The sequence below is a fragment of the Littorina saxatilis genome, linkage group LG17 (genome assembly GCF_037325665.1).
Source record: "Littorina saxatilis isolate snail1 linkage group LG17, US_GU_Lsax_2.0, whole genome shotgun sequence".
NCBI classification, from domain to species: Eukaryota; Metazoa; Mollusca; class Gastropoda; order Littorinimorpha; family Littorinidae; genus Littorina; species Littorina saxatilis.
The window spans coordinates 15,995,944-16,009,898 of record NC_090261.1 but is presented as its reverse complement, the minus strand read 5'-3'; the positions used below and the strand labels follow the sequence as shown (position 1 = coordinate 16,009,898).

The 13,955-nt window shown below is 40.8% G+C and overlaps 1 protein-coding gene across 1 annotated transcript in view; it reads left to right on the top strand.

Annotated features, from left to right (window-relative positions):
* The first annotated feature begins 201 nt into the window (after positions 1-201).
* The window catches only part of LOC138953215 (adipocyte plasma membrane-associated protein-like), a 26,921-nt gene continuing 13,167 nt past the window's right edge, over positions 202-13,955 (top strand). The window contains exons 1-3 of the mRNA XM_070325007.1: positions 202-443; positions 1,019-1,113; positions 2,871-2,986. Coding sequence (XP_070181108.1) covers positions 1,034-1,113; positions 2,871-2,986 — 196 coding nt within the window. The 5' untranslated portion in view covers positions 202-443; positions 1,019-1,033. The remainder of the gene's footprint in view (positions 444-1,018; positions 1,114-2,870; positions 2,987-13,955) is intronic.

Sequence of the window (13,955 nt, the reverse complement as noted above, 5' to 3'; positions counted from 1 at the left end):
CCATTAAGTCTTAGCTCTATCCCTTTGTGCTCACACACAAAATGCAAGAAATATTTATATGACTATAACCCTTCCCCCATCCCAAGCCAAAGCCACTCCCCGACACCCCCCCCTTCCCTTATACAGCCCACACATCCCTCCCCGCCTCTGTGGAGTTGTAGATCACAACGCATGCTGGCCACAATTCCCGCTGACAAGAACAATGCTAAATGGTCCGAGACAGCGCCCAACGGCGAAAGTAGGGTCTCGGTCAATCAGAAGTTTTTAGTCCAGGGTGTCGTTGCCACCGCAAAACGCTCTCAGTACCGGGCCAGTGATGTCTTAGTCGTAGTCTGTTTTAGCCACAGCGCTTTCGAAGCAAGAAAAAAAACACTTTCGGACACTTTTTTTGTGCCAAGCGTGTGGTGGAAAAAAAGGAGAAGACATTGTCTCGAGTGTCGAAGGTCATTTGTTTACTGCTTTACTCTTGTGTTATATTTTTATTTTTATTTGTTATATTTATGGTTGCTTGTTTCAAGCTCTTGTTTTGTGGAACAAATGAGTATTTTGTCCAGGCCAGACTCAACATTTTAGCCTCGGCAGTCTGACACTAAAATGAGACACGTTTTTGCTTTCCTCTGGCCCAGAGAAATAGTTTTGTTTTGGAATTCGTGAGTTTGCAGCAAATAGTTAGTGATTTTTTTTTAAGGCTGAGTATTTACAAATTCATCCTTTGTCATCTTTTGTTTGTTTTCACAGAATAGAGCATTAATCTTCAAATAAAAGAAGGAAAACGAACTTACTGCAAGTTACTTGCACTGCAGGACTTTTCTCAAAACAAATAGACTGCGAACGTTCCAAAATCCAGAATCAAACAACAATTAAGAAAGGCTAGCTATTGGAACGTTATATTTCTGACACAAAATTAAGAATGAATTAAAATAACTAAAATCAAATATCCAAAAATTAAATGTTCATAATAATAATAAGAATAATATATTAAATGTTCCAATATCTTCTTTGTGGTTTGATTGTGCAGTTGTCGGGCCTCATCATGGCGCAACAGATAGCGGGACTTGCCAGCGTGCTGCAGAACCTCAAGATGCCCACTGGGGTTAACCCTGTCAACATCAGGTAAGACTCTTATTTCTTGGTCTGTCCTTCTTTCTTTCTTTCTTTCTTTCTTTCTTTCTTTGTTCTTTCTTTCTTTCTTTCTTTTTTTTTTTTTTGGGGGGGGGAGGGGGAGGAGGCGGGGTATGTTTTAGCTATCTTTTCTCGTATGTGTGCGTTGGTGTGTGTGTGTGTGTGTGTGTGTGTGTGTGTGTGTGTGTGTGTGTGTGTGTGTGTGTGTGTGTGTGTGTGTGTGTGTGCGTGCCCAATGGTCTTTATAATAGGCAGACAAAACAACAAATTAAAATGAGAAAAATGAAAGAAACGTTTTGCAGAGAATTGATTTGCTTATTTGATTTCGCTGTCGTGCATGAGCCTTTCAATTAGACAGAAGAGACATTGTGCACCCAAACAAACATGCCAGTGCTGAATCTGTGGTCAGCAAACACAACAGTTTAAGCGGTACACTCTCAATGTGAACTCAAACGTACTTAGTACTTTACCATTTTGATATTACAATTACAACCCGATGAAGGCATAGCATTGATTTGGTAACACTAGCAAAATGCGACTCTTTGACACACGAGGACAGCAAACATTGCTTCAAACCATTGTTTGACTGATTTATTCTTTATCACTGACAACATGGAGCGCCAAGCCACATTTGTCACTGACTTTTTTTTTAATGCTTCAGATGTGACGATGGACATGTGTAGGCCCCTACAGATGGAGATGAATTAGTCATCTTGACACTTTTGCTGATTCTTCATCACATACGTCAAACATTAGCTTTTCCCGAGAAAAAAAGACGGCTTCGTAGATTTAGCACAGTCGCGTACAACATAATAAATCCATTGGCTATAATAATAATAATAATAATAAGAACATTTATATAGCGCTAAATCAAAAACTTTCGTTAAAAAGGCTTGCTCTAAGCGCTTGACATCTAAACTAAAACGTCATTCACACTCTTTGCAATGATGTACAAGAACTTCATGTCACACTCTTTCATTCAGTATAGCACCATTCACACAGTTGTTATTCTGTACAAGACAATAAGTTAGTCTAACTGAACATGTGCTTGAATATATAATTATGTCCAAGGCTAAACGGTTGTTCACGTTGACACGGTCCGCTGTCACTTTCTAGTTTAAAACTCTTGCAGGGTACAGAAAACGTGATAGTGTAAGATACCTAGCAAGACAAGAAATACATGCACCTGAATTGATTCATTAATTATTGCTGCGACGATTTTGGGCACATTGTAATATAAGTCACTGCAACATTTGTGTTTTGTTGGTGTTTATCGTGTCTCTTGTGTGTCCACTTTAAAGGCCGTTAGGTCTAGGTTCTTCTCAATGTGTTGTTTGGTCTCAATTTCACGTTCCAAAATTGTAACATTTCTTGTTTTTGACTCTGAATTAATTGTTCAATGTCTCGGTGTGCATCTTTGTACATGGGTCCGAGCCTCTGTGCCTATGTTTGCCCACCTCCACCCCCCTTAGATCCATCCCTTAAAGTCAATAAATGATACAAATGTTCATCTTCAAACAAAATAGCAAAGAACTGCGAACTTAGCAGCACGCTACGTCTTACCACAGGGCGTACTGCGACTGAGACTGAGACTGAACTTTATTTTACAAGGATACAGATTTAAGGTTGGGCCTTTTCTTACAATCTGTCCTTGGGACGACAAACACACAAAACAAAACAGCACGCACCACTGTAAGTGTGAGAGCCGGTCACTATGAAATTAACTTTATATTTTGATTGTCCACCAGCTTGCCCAGTCCCCCCAGACTGGAGGGTCCTCTGTCTCCCAACAACTGGCTGACCAAGGCCCAAAGACGTGCAGAGAACAAGGTCCTCGGACCAGAGTCCATGGTTGTCTATAAAGGTAAACGTACAGTGGTGTTGTGGGGTGTTTTGTGGTGACGTGTTGTGATGTGTTTCGGCCTATCTGGTGTGTTGTGTTGTGTTGTGTTGTATTGTGCTGTGTCGTGTCGTGTCGTGTCGTGTCGTGTCGTGTCGTGTCGGGTCGGGTTGTGTTTTGTTGTGTTGGGTTGTGTTGGGTTGGGTCGGGCTGTGCTTTGTTGTGTTGGGTTGTGTTGGGTTGGGTTGGGCTGTGCTAGATTGCGTTGTGTTATAGTCTGTTCCGGTCTGGTGTGGTGTGGTGAAGTGATGTGTTAAGATGTTGTGCTTTGGGTGGGGTATGTGGTGTAATATTGTATATGGTGTATTGTGATGCGTTGCATTGCATCGCCTTGTCTTGTGTTCTGTCTTGTCTGGTGTTGGCTCTTGTCGTTCTCTGCAGTGCCTTGCAGCGTCTTGTTTTTGTTGGACAGTATACTATTCTGTTTTGTGTTATAACTAAAGGGAAAAGAGAAGATGTATTTTGTAAAGGGTTTCCAGTGCCAGGAAGGGGAAAGGAAATGTAAGCAGTATGCAAAGAAAAACTGACTAAACATGAAGGGGGAAAAAACATGTTTAAAAGTACTCTCTATATGAAAACAAACTTTAAAAGCAAACAACGCTCCTGTGTAATTATGATTTGCCCAGAAGCATACTGCTACGACTTCTCCCAATTCCAAATGTGTCATCGTGCTGAACGAGTATTGTGCTCATAAAACGCCCATCCATTCATTATGTTAATCTGCAACAATACAAAACAAAGTGCTGCTAGTATCCCCCACTCACAACATGACAAGTAAGGAGAAGTCTCCTCGCGCAGAACCGGAAGTTGTCCGGTGGTTGTTACTGATGTTTATTGCGAAGAAGAGGAGAGGTTACCTTTGTTCGTGAGTGTAATAATGGCATTTACAACCTACAGCAGTCGTCAGCCTGTTGTGTACTGTCAGTATCTGTTGTAGGACGTCCGTTCAAATGTCGACTTAAAGGACATGTAGCAGGGTTTTCATTGAATTCTTATCATTGCCGCAATTTATTTCGTTCTGTCATTTTGTTTGAAGTTCTTTCCGTGTGTACCTTTGCTGGTTATTATGTTCTATTTCTGATTGTTTTAATATTTGTTTTTCAAAAAGGACAAATTGCAATTCCCACTTCTTATTACTTCATTGTAATCAATCGTTGAAGTAAAATTAGGTAAAGATTACATTTTTGCAAGCAGTTTTGCCATATTCTTTGTTTCGGTCTTCGTAGAAAACGTAACTCTTTTACATCATTATGAATTAAAGTGTCTCCAGCAAATTAAAATGTCCTGAGCGATATGATGTAATGGGACACGCGCACTTGCGGTAGCGTCCTTGTAAACTTACTTTATAATGTCTAGTAATTATGTGTCAGATGTAACGTATCTTAAGTATTACTAGGCATAAACAAGCATGCAGTCAGTTTAGTTACTTGTCACAGAAATATGCAAAAACAAACCGCGAACAGAAATATACACTTAAAATATTGCTGTCATAAAGAACCAGGAGACAAAAATAAGGGAAGTGTCGTGACAACATCATCACAAAGTACAAGTGTTATAAGACAACGTGCGTGACTTTTCACTTCTCGTCAGAACAAAATGCTAACGAACCTATGCTCCTCTTTTTTATTTTTTTATTTTTTGTTGTGGCTCGTCTGCAAGCCTTATTTTCAAGGTTTGGGATGTTTCACGTTTCAAAGCGATTCATAGTATTGTCTCTCCTGCAATGGATAGCCTTTAAACGTGTTTTTCTTCAACCTGGAGCATGATTATTAATGTCGAACGTTTTGCACGTTTTTGATACATCCATTTTGTTTTGTCTCTCCTGTTATTGATGAGCATTTTATAGATTGTGTCTTGTCTTGTCCCGTGGGATCAGTAATGTCTAACATTCGCACGTTGGAAGAGATTCATTTTATGTTGTCTCTCCTGCAATGGATAGATTGTGTCTTGTCTTGACTCCAACCTGTAACATCAACCAGTAAGGTCTTAAACTTTGATCATTTTTTAGATATAAATTAGATATTTGACGGATTTCGTTTTACTTTGTATCGAATCAGGTGTCTAGCCTAAATCTTCAAGCACAGCCTGACCAGATCAGACATGGTACGGGGAAATGTTTACACAAAAAGGGTGTGACTTTAACAGTGGGAGAGGCACAGAAACACCAGAGGGCGGGCGAATCAGAACTGACCCCATTTCTGTGCCTAACGGTAAATTGCTGTCTCATTCGTTGTTTTCTTTTGATGTCTGTCAGTGTCAACTGCAGACAAATCGGAACCAACTTTTTACTTTTTACATTCAGTCAAGTTTTGACTAAATGTTTTAACGTAGAGGGGGGAATCGAGACGAGGGTCGTGGTGTATGTGCGTGTGTGTGTCTGTCTGTGTGTGTGTGTGTGTGTGTGTGTAGAGCGATTCAGACTAAACTACTGGACCGATCTTTATGAAATTTGACATGAGAGTTCCTGGGTATGAAATCCCCGAACGTTTTTTTCATTTTTTTGGATAAATGTCTTTGATGACGTCATATCCGGCTTTTCGTGAAAGTTGAGGCGGCACTGTCACGCCCTCATTTTTCAACCAAATTGGTTGAAATTTTGGTCAAGTAATCTTCGACGAAGCCCGGACTTCGGTATTGCATTTCAGCTTGGTGGCTTAAAAATTAATTGATGACTTTGGTCATTAAAAATCTGAAAATTGTAAAAAAAAAAAATTATAAAACGATCCAAATTTACGTTCATCTTATTCTCCATCATTTTCTGATTCCAAAAACATATAAATATGTTATATCTGAAAATTAAATGTATAAAAATTATTATCAAAATTAAATTGTCGAAATCAATTTTCATCTTATTCCTTGTCGGTTCCTGATTCCAAAAACATATAGATATGATATGTTTGGATTAAAAACACGCTCAGAAAGTTAAAACGAAGAGAGGTACAGTAAAGCGTGCTATGAAGCACAGCGCAATCGCTACCGCGCCAAACAGGCTCGTCACTTTCACTGCCTTTTGCACCAGCGGCGGACTACGTTCAGTTTCATTCTGTGAGTTCCACAGCTTGACTAAATGTAGTAATTTCGCCTTACGCGACTTGTTTCTCTTCCCTCCAGACTGATTGGGGGGTCATCTCTCGTATTTGTGAGCCAGATGCAGCTCCCATATATGCGTAAGAGAGTGTATTTCTCGAGGAGGTTTAAGGCGTAACTGTGGCTATTATTACACACACCCTGTACATCAATCAAGCAAAGCGCTTCTGAACGTGTCTTTTGTCACGCAAAGGCACAATTTATCTAGGAACGATGGATGGATGTCCGAAGGAGTGACAAGTACCCCGGTCAGTAAATAAGCCACCACACATGCACAGGTCTCAGCGGAAGTGTTCTGTCCGTGTATGTCCGTCACTGACGAAGGTCGGCAGCTAAGCTTTGGGGGCAAGGAGTTAACGAAAGTCAACGGAGTGAGCACTGGAATAGGAATGGGTCGATCTTATTTCTTCTCTGAGGAAAGTTGTTTCCTATTCTCTTGAAAGCAATTTTACCTGGCATACTTTTCTAAACAAACAAAAAATTAAGTGTGACTGAAATATAAGTTATAACTGACTTGTTTTCCAACCGTCTTTGTATTCTTTCTTGAGTCTGCCAACAAAAATGGAGCCAAGTTGCATTTTTAATACCACGAACAAGAAGAAGAAGAACAAACACTTTATTGTCTGTTACCACCCCCACCCCCGAAATGTGCCTATAGGCCTGCCTCACAAATTCCACCCCCAAAAAACCAAGACAGATTATGATGATGGTATTAACGGCAGAATTATTATTTATCCTACCTTTTTACATTTAATCAAGTTTTGACTAAATGTTTTAACGTAGAGGGGGGATTCGAGACGAGGGTCGCGGTGTATGTGCGTGTGTGTGTCTGTCTGTGTGTGTGTGTGTGTGTGTGTGTGTGTGTGTGTGTGTGTGTGTGTGTGTGTGTGTGTGTGTGTGTGTGTGTGTAGAGCGATTCAGACTAAACTACTGGACCGATCTTTATGAAATTTGACGTGAGAGTTCCTGGGTATGAAATCCCCGAACGTTTTTTTCATTTTTTTGATAAATGTCTTTGATGACGTCATATCCGGCTTTTCGTGAAAGTTGAGGCGGCACTGTCACGCCCTCATTTTTCAACCAAATTGGTTGAAATTTTGGTCAAGTAATCTTCGACGAAGCCCGGACTTCGGTATTGCATTTCAGCTTGGTGGCTTAAAAATTAATTAATGACTTTGGTCAATAAAAATCTGAAAATTGTAAAAAGAAAAAATTATAAAACGATCCAAATTTACGTTCATCTTATTCTCCATCATTTTCTGATTCCAAAAACATATAAATATGTTATATCTGAAAATTAAATGTATAAAAATTATTATCAAAATTAAATTGTCGAAATCAATTTAAAAACACTTTCATCTTATTCCTTGTCGGTTCCTGATTCCAATAACATATAGATATGATATGTTTGGATTAAAAACACGCTCAGAAAGTTAAAACGAAGAGAGGTACAGTAAAGCGTGCTATGAAGCACAGCGCAATCGCTACCGCGCCAAACAGGCTCGTCATTTTCACTGCCTTTTGCACTAGCGGCGGACTACGTTCAGTTTCATTCTGTGAGTTCCACAGCTTGACTAAATGTAGTAATTTCGCCTTACGCGACTTGTTTTACATTTAGTCAAGTTTTGACTAAATGTTTTAACGTAGAGGGGGAATCGAGACGAGGGTCGTGGTGTATGTGTGTGTGTGTGTGTGTGTGTGTGTGTGTCTGTCTGTCTGTCTGTCTGTCTGTCCGTGCGTGTGTGTGTGTAGAGCGATTCAGACTAAACTACTGGACCGATCTTTATGAAATTTGACATGAGAGTTCCTGGGAATGATATCCCCGGAAATTTTTTTCTTTTTTTCGATAAATACCTTTGATGACGTCATATCCGGCTTTTTGTAAAAGTTGAGGCGGCACTGTCACACCCTCATTTTTCAATCAAATTGATTGAAATTTTGGCCAAGCAATCTTCGACGAAAGCCGGACTTCGGTATTGCATTTCAGCTTGGTGGCTTAAAAATTAATTGATGACTTTGGTCATTAAAAATCTGAAAATTAAAAATAAAAATAACATTTATAAAACGATCCAAATTTACGTTCATCTTATTTTTCATCATTTTCTGATTCCAAAAACATATAATTAGTTATATTTGAATTAAAAAAAAGCTCTAAAAATTAAAAATATAAAAATTATGATTAAAATATAATTTCCAAAATCGTTTTAAAAACTATTTCATCTTATTCCTTGTCGGTTCCTGATTCCAAAAACATATAGATATGATATGTTTGGATTAAAAACACGCTCAGAAAGTTAAAACGAAGAGAGGTACAGTAAAGCGTGCTATGAAGCACAGCGCAACCGCTACCGCGCCAAACAGGCTCGTCACTTTCACTGCCTTTTGCACAAGCGGCGGACTACGTTCAGTTTCATTCTGTGAGTTCCACAGCTTGACTAAATGTGGTAATTTCGCCTTACGCGACTTGTTTGTTCTTCTGTTTGTGTTCCTATTTTTTCTCCTTCATCCTTACTCTTTTCTCTGTAGTTCGTTGTTCTTCTTCTTAAGTTCCTTTGTTCGTTTCGTCATTCTTTTCTTCGTTTTTATGTTTAGTCAAGTCTGCGACCATTTTTTCCTCTTTTGTTCCTCTGTTCATTCCTGTTCTTCCTCCATCTTTTAATCCTTTCTCCCTCCTTTCTTTCTCTCCTTCCTCCCTTGTCGCATACTAGGCGATGTGCCTTGAGCATCTCTTTGTTTGTTTGTTCTCTCCACACCGACGCGACAGGTGAACAGCGAGGTCAGAGTTAAATCTTGGGCATTTATGTCGCGTCAGGTAAGAATGCTGCACACTGCCAGTTACCTCTGGGTGAAAAGTGGTCAACTGACACCCCGATTAACTGGCAATGTCGTCAGCCTGTTACGCCTGAGTGGTGGCACGTGACGCACTCATTCTTACCTGTCCGGACCAGGATGTGTTCCACTTTCATTTTTGGGACGTTTTGCAGCCCTTAATGAAGCTGTTTGATTTTCGCTACACAGACCGGAGACAAGCGCTAACAACACATACAAACATTACGGGCAGAAGTGTTTTATTTGCAATGTTACTTTTTTTGCGGGTCGTGAGGGGGGGGGAGGAGGAGGAGGGGGAGGGGTTGGGAGGGGGTGGGGGTGCTTTGGTGGAGGCTTGGAGGCGATATGTGGCGAGCGTATGAGACTTCTAATTTTTTTCTGTCTTTCTTATTGTTGCTTCATTCTTTTTTTTCTTTTTTTTTTTTTACTTCGTTCTTTTTATGTTTCGCCCCAGTGCACTATTCTGTGAAAAGTTGGAATTAGGAGTCTTCACAGCAAAGTTCCCTGGAAAGAAATGCAACGGTTGATTTTAGAGTACACCTGCGCACTTGGAGAAAAGCGCGACACTTTTGAAATATAGTCAAGGGGAGCAACTCTCTTGATAAAATGATTTGAGGGAATTGTTTTTAAATGTGGTTTTACACCGCTCATGACATGTACTGAGTTTATGTCATTTTTAATTATAAAGATATCGAATACAAGTCGGTGTGTGACAAACTTTGAGACCAAAACGTTGGCGTCACACATAAGTGAAAAATACAGAAACTAGAATTTTCCTTAAAACCTCACATGTCCTCGTCCAGCTATCAGGAAACTTGGTCTGGGAAATTTGACCTCAAGAAGACAGCAGGTGACAACGATTTTCGGGTGATGTCCAGAATGTTAACAACACACAAGAGCAACAATTAGAATTCCTTTAAATAGTTGTTTTTGTTGTTGCAAGAATTCTGACTGTGCACGGAGAATTCTCGCAACATTAATTCTCATTTACAACAGTGCGCAGAATGGCAGCACGGAACACAAACTGATGGATGGTCTACGTGAGGTGTGGTCATGTACCGTTGTAATAAGATGATCCTAAACAATGTGTCTCGCATTTTCAAGATAATCCAGTGGTAACATTACACGTGGGGGTTACCTTGATCAAGGAAGTACCGGTGTTTGCTGCAGGGCCGGACTAGGCGAAGAGGAGGGGGGGGGTTGCCAGTGGTGGCCCAGGGGGATGTCCCCCCTGGCAGCAGGGGCGGATCAGTTCATTTTATGACTGGTTTTTTTCAAAAGTATATTGTGAAGATATGGGTGTGAAGGCGCGAAGCGCCGAGCCGACGGCGCGAAGCGCCTAGCTTGCTAGGGGGGTCCGGGGGCATGCCCCCCCGGAAAATTTTGAAAAAAAGGATGCAAAATGGTGCAATCTGGTGCATTCTGAGGATGATCATTACCAGTTTCAGGCAGCAGATTTTGTCACTGATTAATACCCCAAAAATTGAAACTCAATGTAAAATAAAGAAATGCATACCTCATTCAATATTTTTATTTTTTGGCTGGGGGAGGGGTCAGGAAACCCTAGAACCCACCCACCCACCCACCCCCCCTCGTTGTGGGGGTCAGGGGGCGAAGCCCCCTGAAGCTGACGGGTAGGTCATATTCTGAGATAGGAAAATGGTCGCTCCTTGCATGAAACGGCATAAAATAAGCAATAATAAAAAAAAAAATTAAATAAGTAAGGTACATGTTTAGGCTAGGGGGGGGGGGTTGCGCAACCCCCATAACCCCCCCGGTAGTCCGGCCCTGTGCTGCGACGGAAAATGGTGCAAGAACAAGTGTCGCGCTTTGCTGCAAGACAGCCGAGTTACATTTAATGTTATGGATTGTCATCATGAACAAGGAGTCTGAGGCAGAGAGCTTAAGGACAACATCAGAAACTACAGTGCTCTTAATAATAGATAGACAATAATAGACAACAATGGAGATGAAAGTCATTCATTAATGCCAATGCTTCCTATTCTCTCAGGAAAGCATAACTGTAACTTACTGTCGTTGTCTATATTTAGAGCGCTTACGTGTTTTTGTCTCCCAGATCATCCCAGGAATGAGCCTGTATTGGTTTTAATGGGATGTATAACAAGAGAGAGTGTTGCAATCCAAAACGTAAAATGTCAAGCATTTCGTTAACGAGGCGCTATCCTGTAAAGCAGCAAGTGTAACGTAATGCTTAACTGGGCAGAGTGTCGTTTAGCGCCGTAATTCAGTCGTATTAATAGACCCTTAGTCACGTGTTGTCGTAATCAGACGATAAGACAAGACAAACTGTCGGATATTATACAATAATATGCTATGTTTTAGACGTGACGCTTGACAAATGTTGTGTATCACTGAACAATCCAGTGTTTCTGTTAACTGCATTGCACGTCATGCTTTGATGTAATCCGGTGGCAGAATGGGACACAAATGTCATCTTTTGTCGTAATCCAGTGGCGTCAACCTTTTGTAATCCTGATGTAATCTGTGTGATTTATCCTTGACAATGTTTTAGCGAAACACATTATTTAGTACTGAAAAAACACGTACAGTTTCAAGGATTGTTCTTCATAAATCTTACTGACGGTTTGTTTCTACAGTTTAAAACGAAAGTTAAAGAGGGTTGATTTGGGCATTCGCTTGGCGTCGTAAACGTTAAATCATAGTTTCTACCTTGGCAGAAAAAACGTAAACTGTACGTCTACGGCAGAGGCAAAGATATATAGTACCGCTTTAATTTGTTTAAACGTAATTTTATTCCAAGGTAAGCTCAAGAATTGACATTCTTTCTTCAATCTGCCAAAACAAATGAAGACAATGGTGCGTTTTTTTGCCTGTGCACTTTAAGTGGACAGTTCATGTTTGAAAAGGAACAAGCTTATTTGTGATCTTCGATCCTCATCCCCTCCTTCGTGTATTCCATTGTCTGACCTGTTGCTCTTTCCACCATCTCCTCTATGACATCAGACTAGGTTTGACATTTGTTCAGTACTTCAGGAATGTACTGCGGACAAAACTGTTCCGAATCTTCGTGAAGAACTTGCAAGACAAATGTCACATTAAATACACAAATTTTCTTCATTCTGTGGAAGGGTAAAATGTGTTTTTAACCCACAAATATATATATTGGCTTGGCTTGCTTGCCTTTAGTTGGAGACTGTTACTTCTGGGGCGTACAAAAACTAGCCTTCGCTTAAATGCTTTTGCCAAGGCTCTAGACTGCAAAGAGTCCGAAATCAAACGTTCCAATAAAAAACAAAAACGCTCAATTGGTGTGCCTTAGATGATTGTGATTCACGTCATCGTGAGACTTGATTCTGTCCTCATTTTCCCTTTAGATTAAAATATCTGTGCAGCCTGTGTATTATTTTCACATTCATATCGTAGTTCCTTTGTTACGGCAGAACACTTACCACCCCTCCCCTCCCCCTCAAACTCCGCCACCCTTACCCCTGTCTTTCCAAGGACCAAGCGTCACAACTATGTGGAGACCATGATAAGCAGACCATATTTGTCAAGTGACTCCTCGTCATGTCAACATTGGTCATTTTTATAGCTGCAGGACATCGTGACTTCAAGTGGACATTGGTCACCTACTCTGGACACGCGCCCATCGAGATGGACTGTCATAGGAAAAATAAAATGTGGCGTAACTGCTCGCTCTGTTCAGAGGTCCCCGATATGTTCTGTCTAGTCTATTCCAGTCCATGTTTATAGTGTCGGACTGGCAAGTGCCATTTGAGGCTCCAGAAGATTGTGTGATAGCACAGATAATAACATGTGTTTGTTCTTTTTTCTTTTGATTATTCTTAGCACATACAGTTCCAGAAGTATGAAAAATTAAAAAAAAACGGTGTTTCAATTCTAGTGTATTACCCTTTAAATTTCAAATACAGTATTATTTTCTGGACATATTTTCATCTACAAAAAAATACTCGTGGAACACTTCGGACCGGAGTTTCCGTTTTGCATGGTTTCGTTATCACGCAAGGTCATCTATGAGCATGGCGCCTTGCCATTTCATTTTTGCCTTTCCATTTTCATACTTGAATCATTAGTTTATTTTCCGATTTGCTGAGAAACTCGGGTTGTTTCCTCCCAGTGAAAAGAGTTCTGAAACAAAGATGTGAGGTGTTCAGTTGTAGTCAGCCTTCTGTACATCTGACAGAATAACCAAGGCCTTCAGCGTGCCACGGCAGTGACGCGGGCGTAGGACATAGAAACGTTCTTTAAGTCACCAGAGAAATTGAGCTGGTCCGAGTTTGTCCCGCTCTGGATTCGAACCTGTGACTCGAGGACCACAAGTCAAGTGCTCTGTCAACTGAGCTATCAGACCTCCGTGTCGTCATACGACCCTACGATTCGGGTTAATTAACTAGTCGCAATCACCCTTTTAAGCTGCACAGTTGGTTCATTACGACGCTGACCAACGCACCTGTGTATATAAAAAAAGATAAACCACATTATGTACGCACATTCAGCTCTTTCTGCTAAGAAAGAAAGACAGACGAGGCACAAATGCTAGACGGGAGAGTTACGGGTACTGTAGAATAAAAGATGTATTATTACTTGAAAAGATAGTTCTCTCTCAGATCATTGGGCACCTCACCCAGAACAAGCTCCTCGACCCCCATCAGTCCGCGTATAGGGCTGGCCACTCAACAGAAACCGCTCTCATCAAAGTTGCAAATGACCTTCTCTTAGCTCTCGATCAAAAGCATGTGTCTGTCCTTTCTCTATTAGATCTCTCGGCAGCATTTGACACTATTGACCACTCCGTTCTCCTGACAAGACTTCACAATTCTTTTGGTATTTGCCACACTGCCTTAGCTTGGTTTAAGTCCTACCTCACAGACCGCTCTCAGATAGTCTCCATTGACGGCTTCCAATCTGCTCCATCCCCGTTGACTTTCGGTGTCCCCCAAGGTTCTGTACTTGGCCCGGTGCTATTCATCATGTACACGAAACCAATATCTAATGTCATCTCTCGCCACTCTGT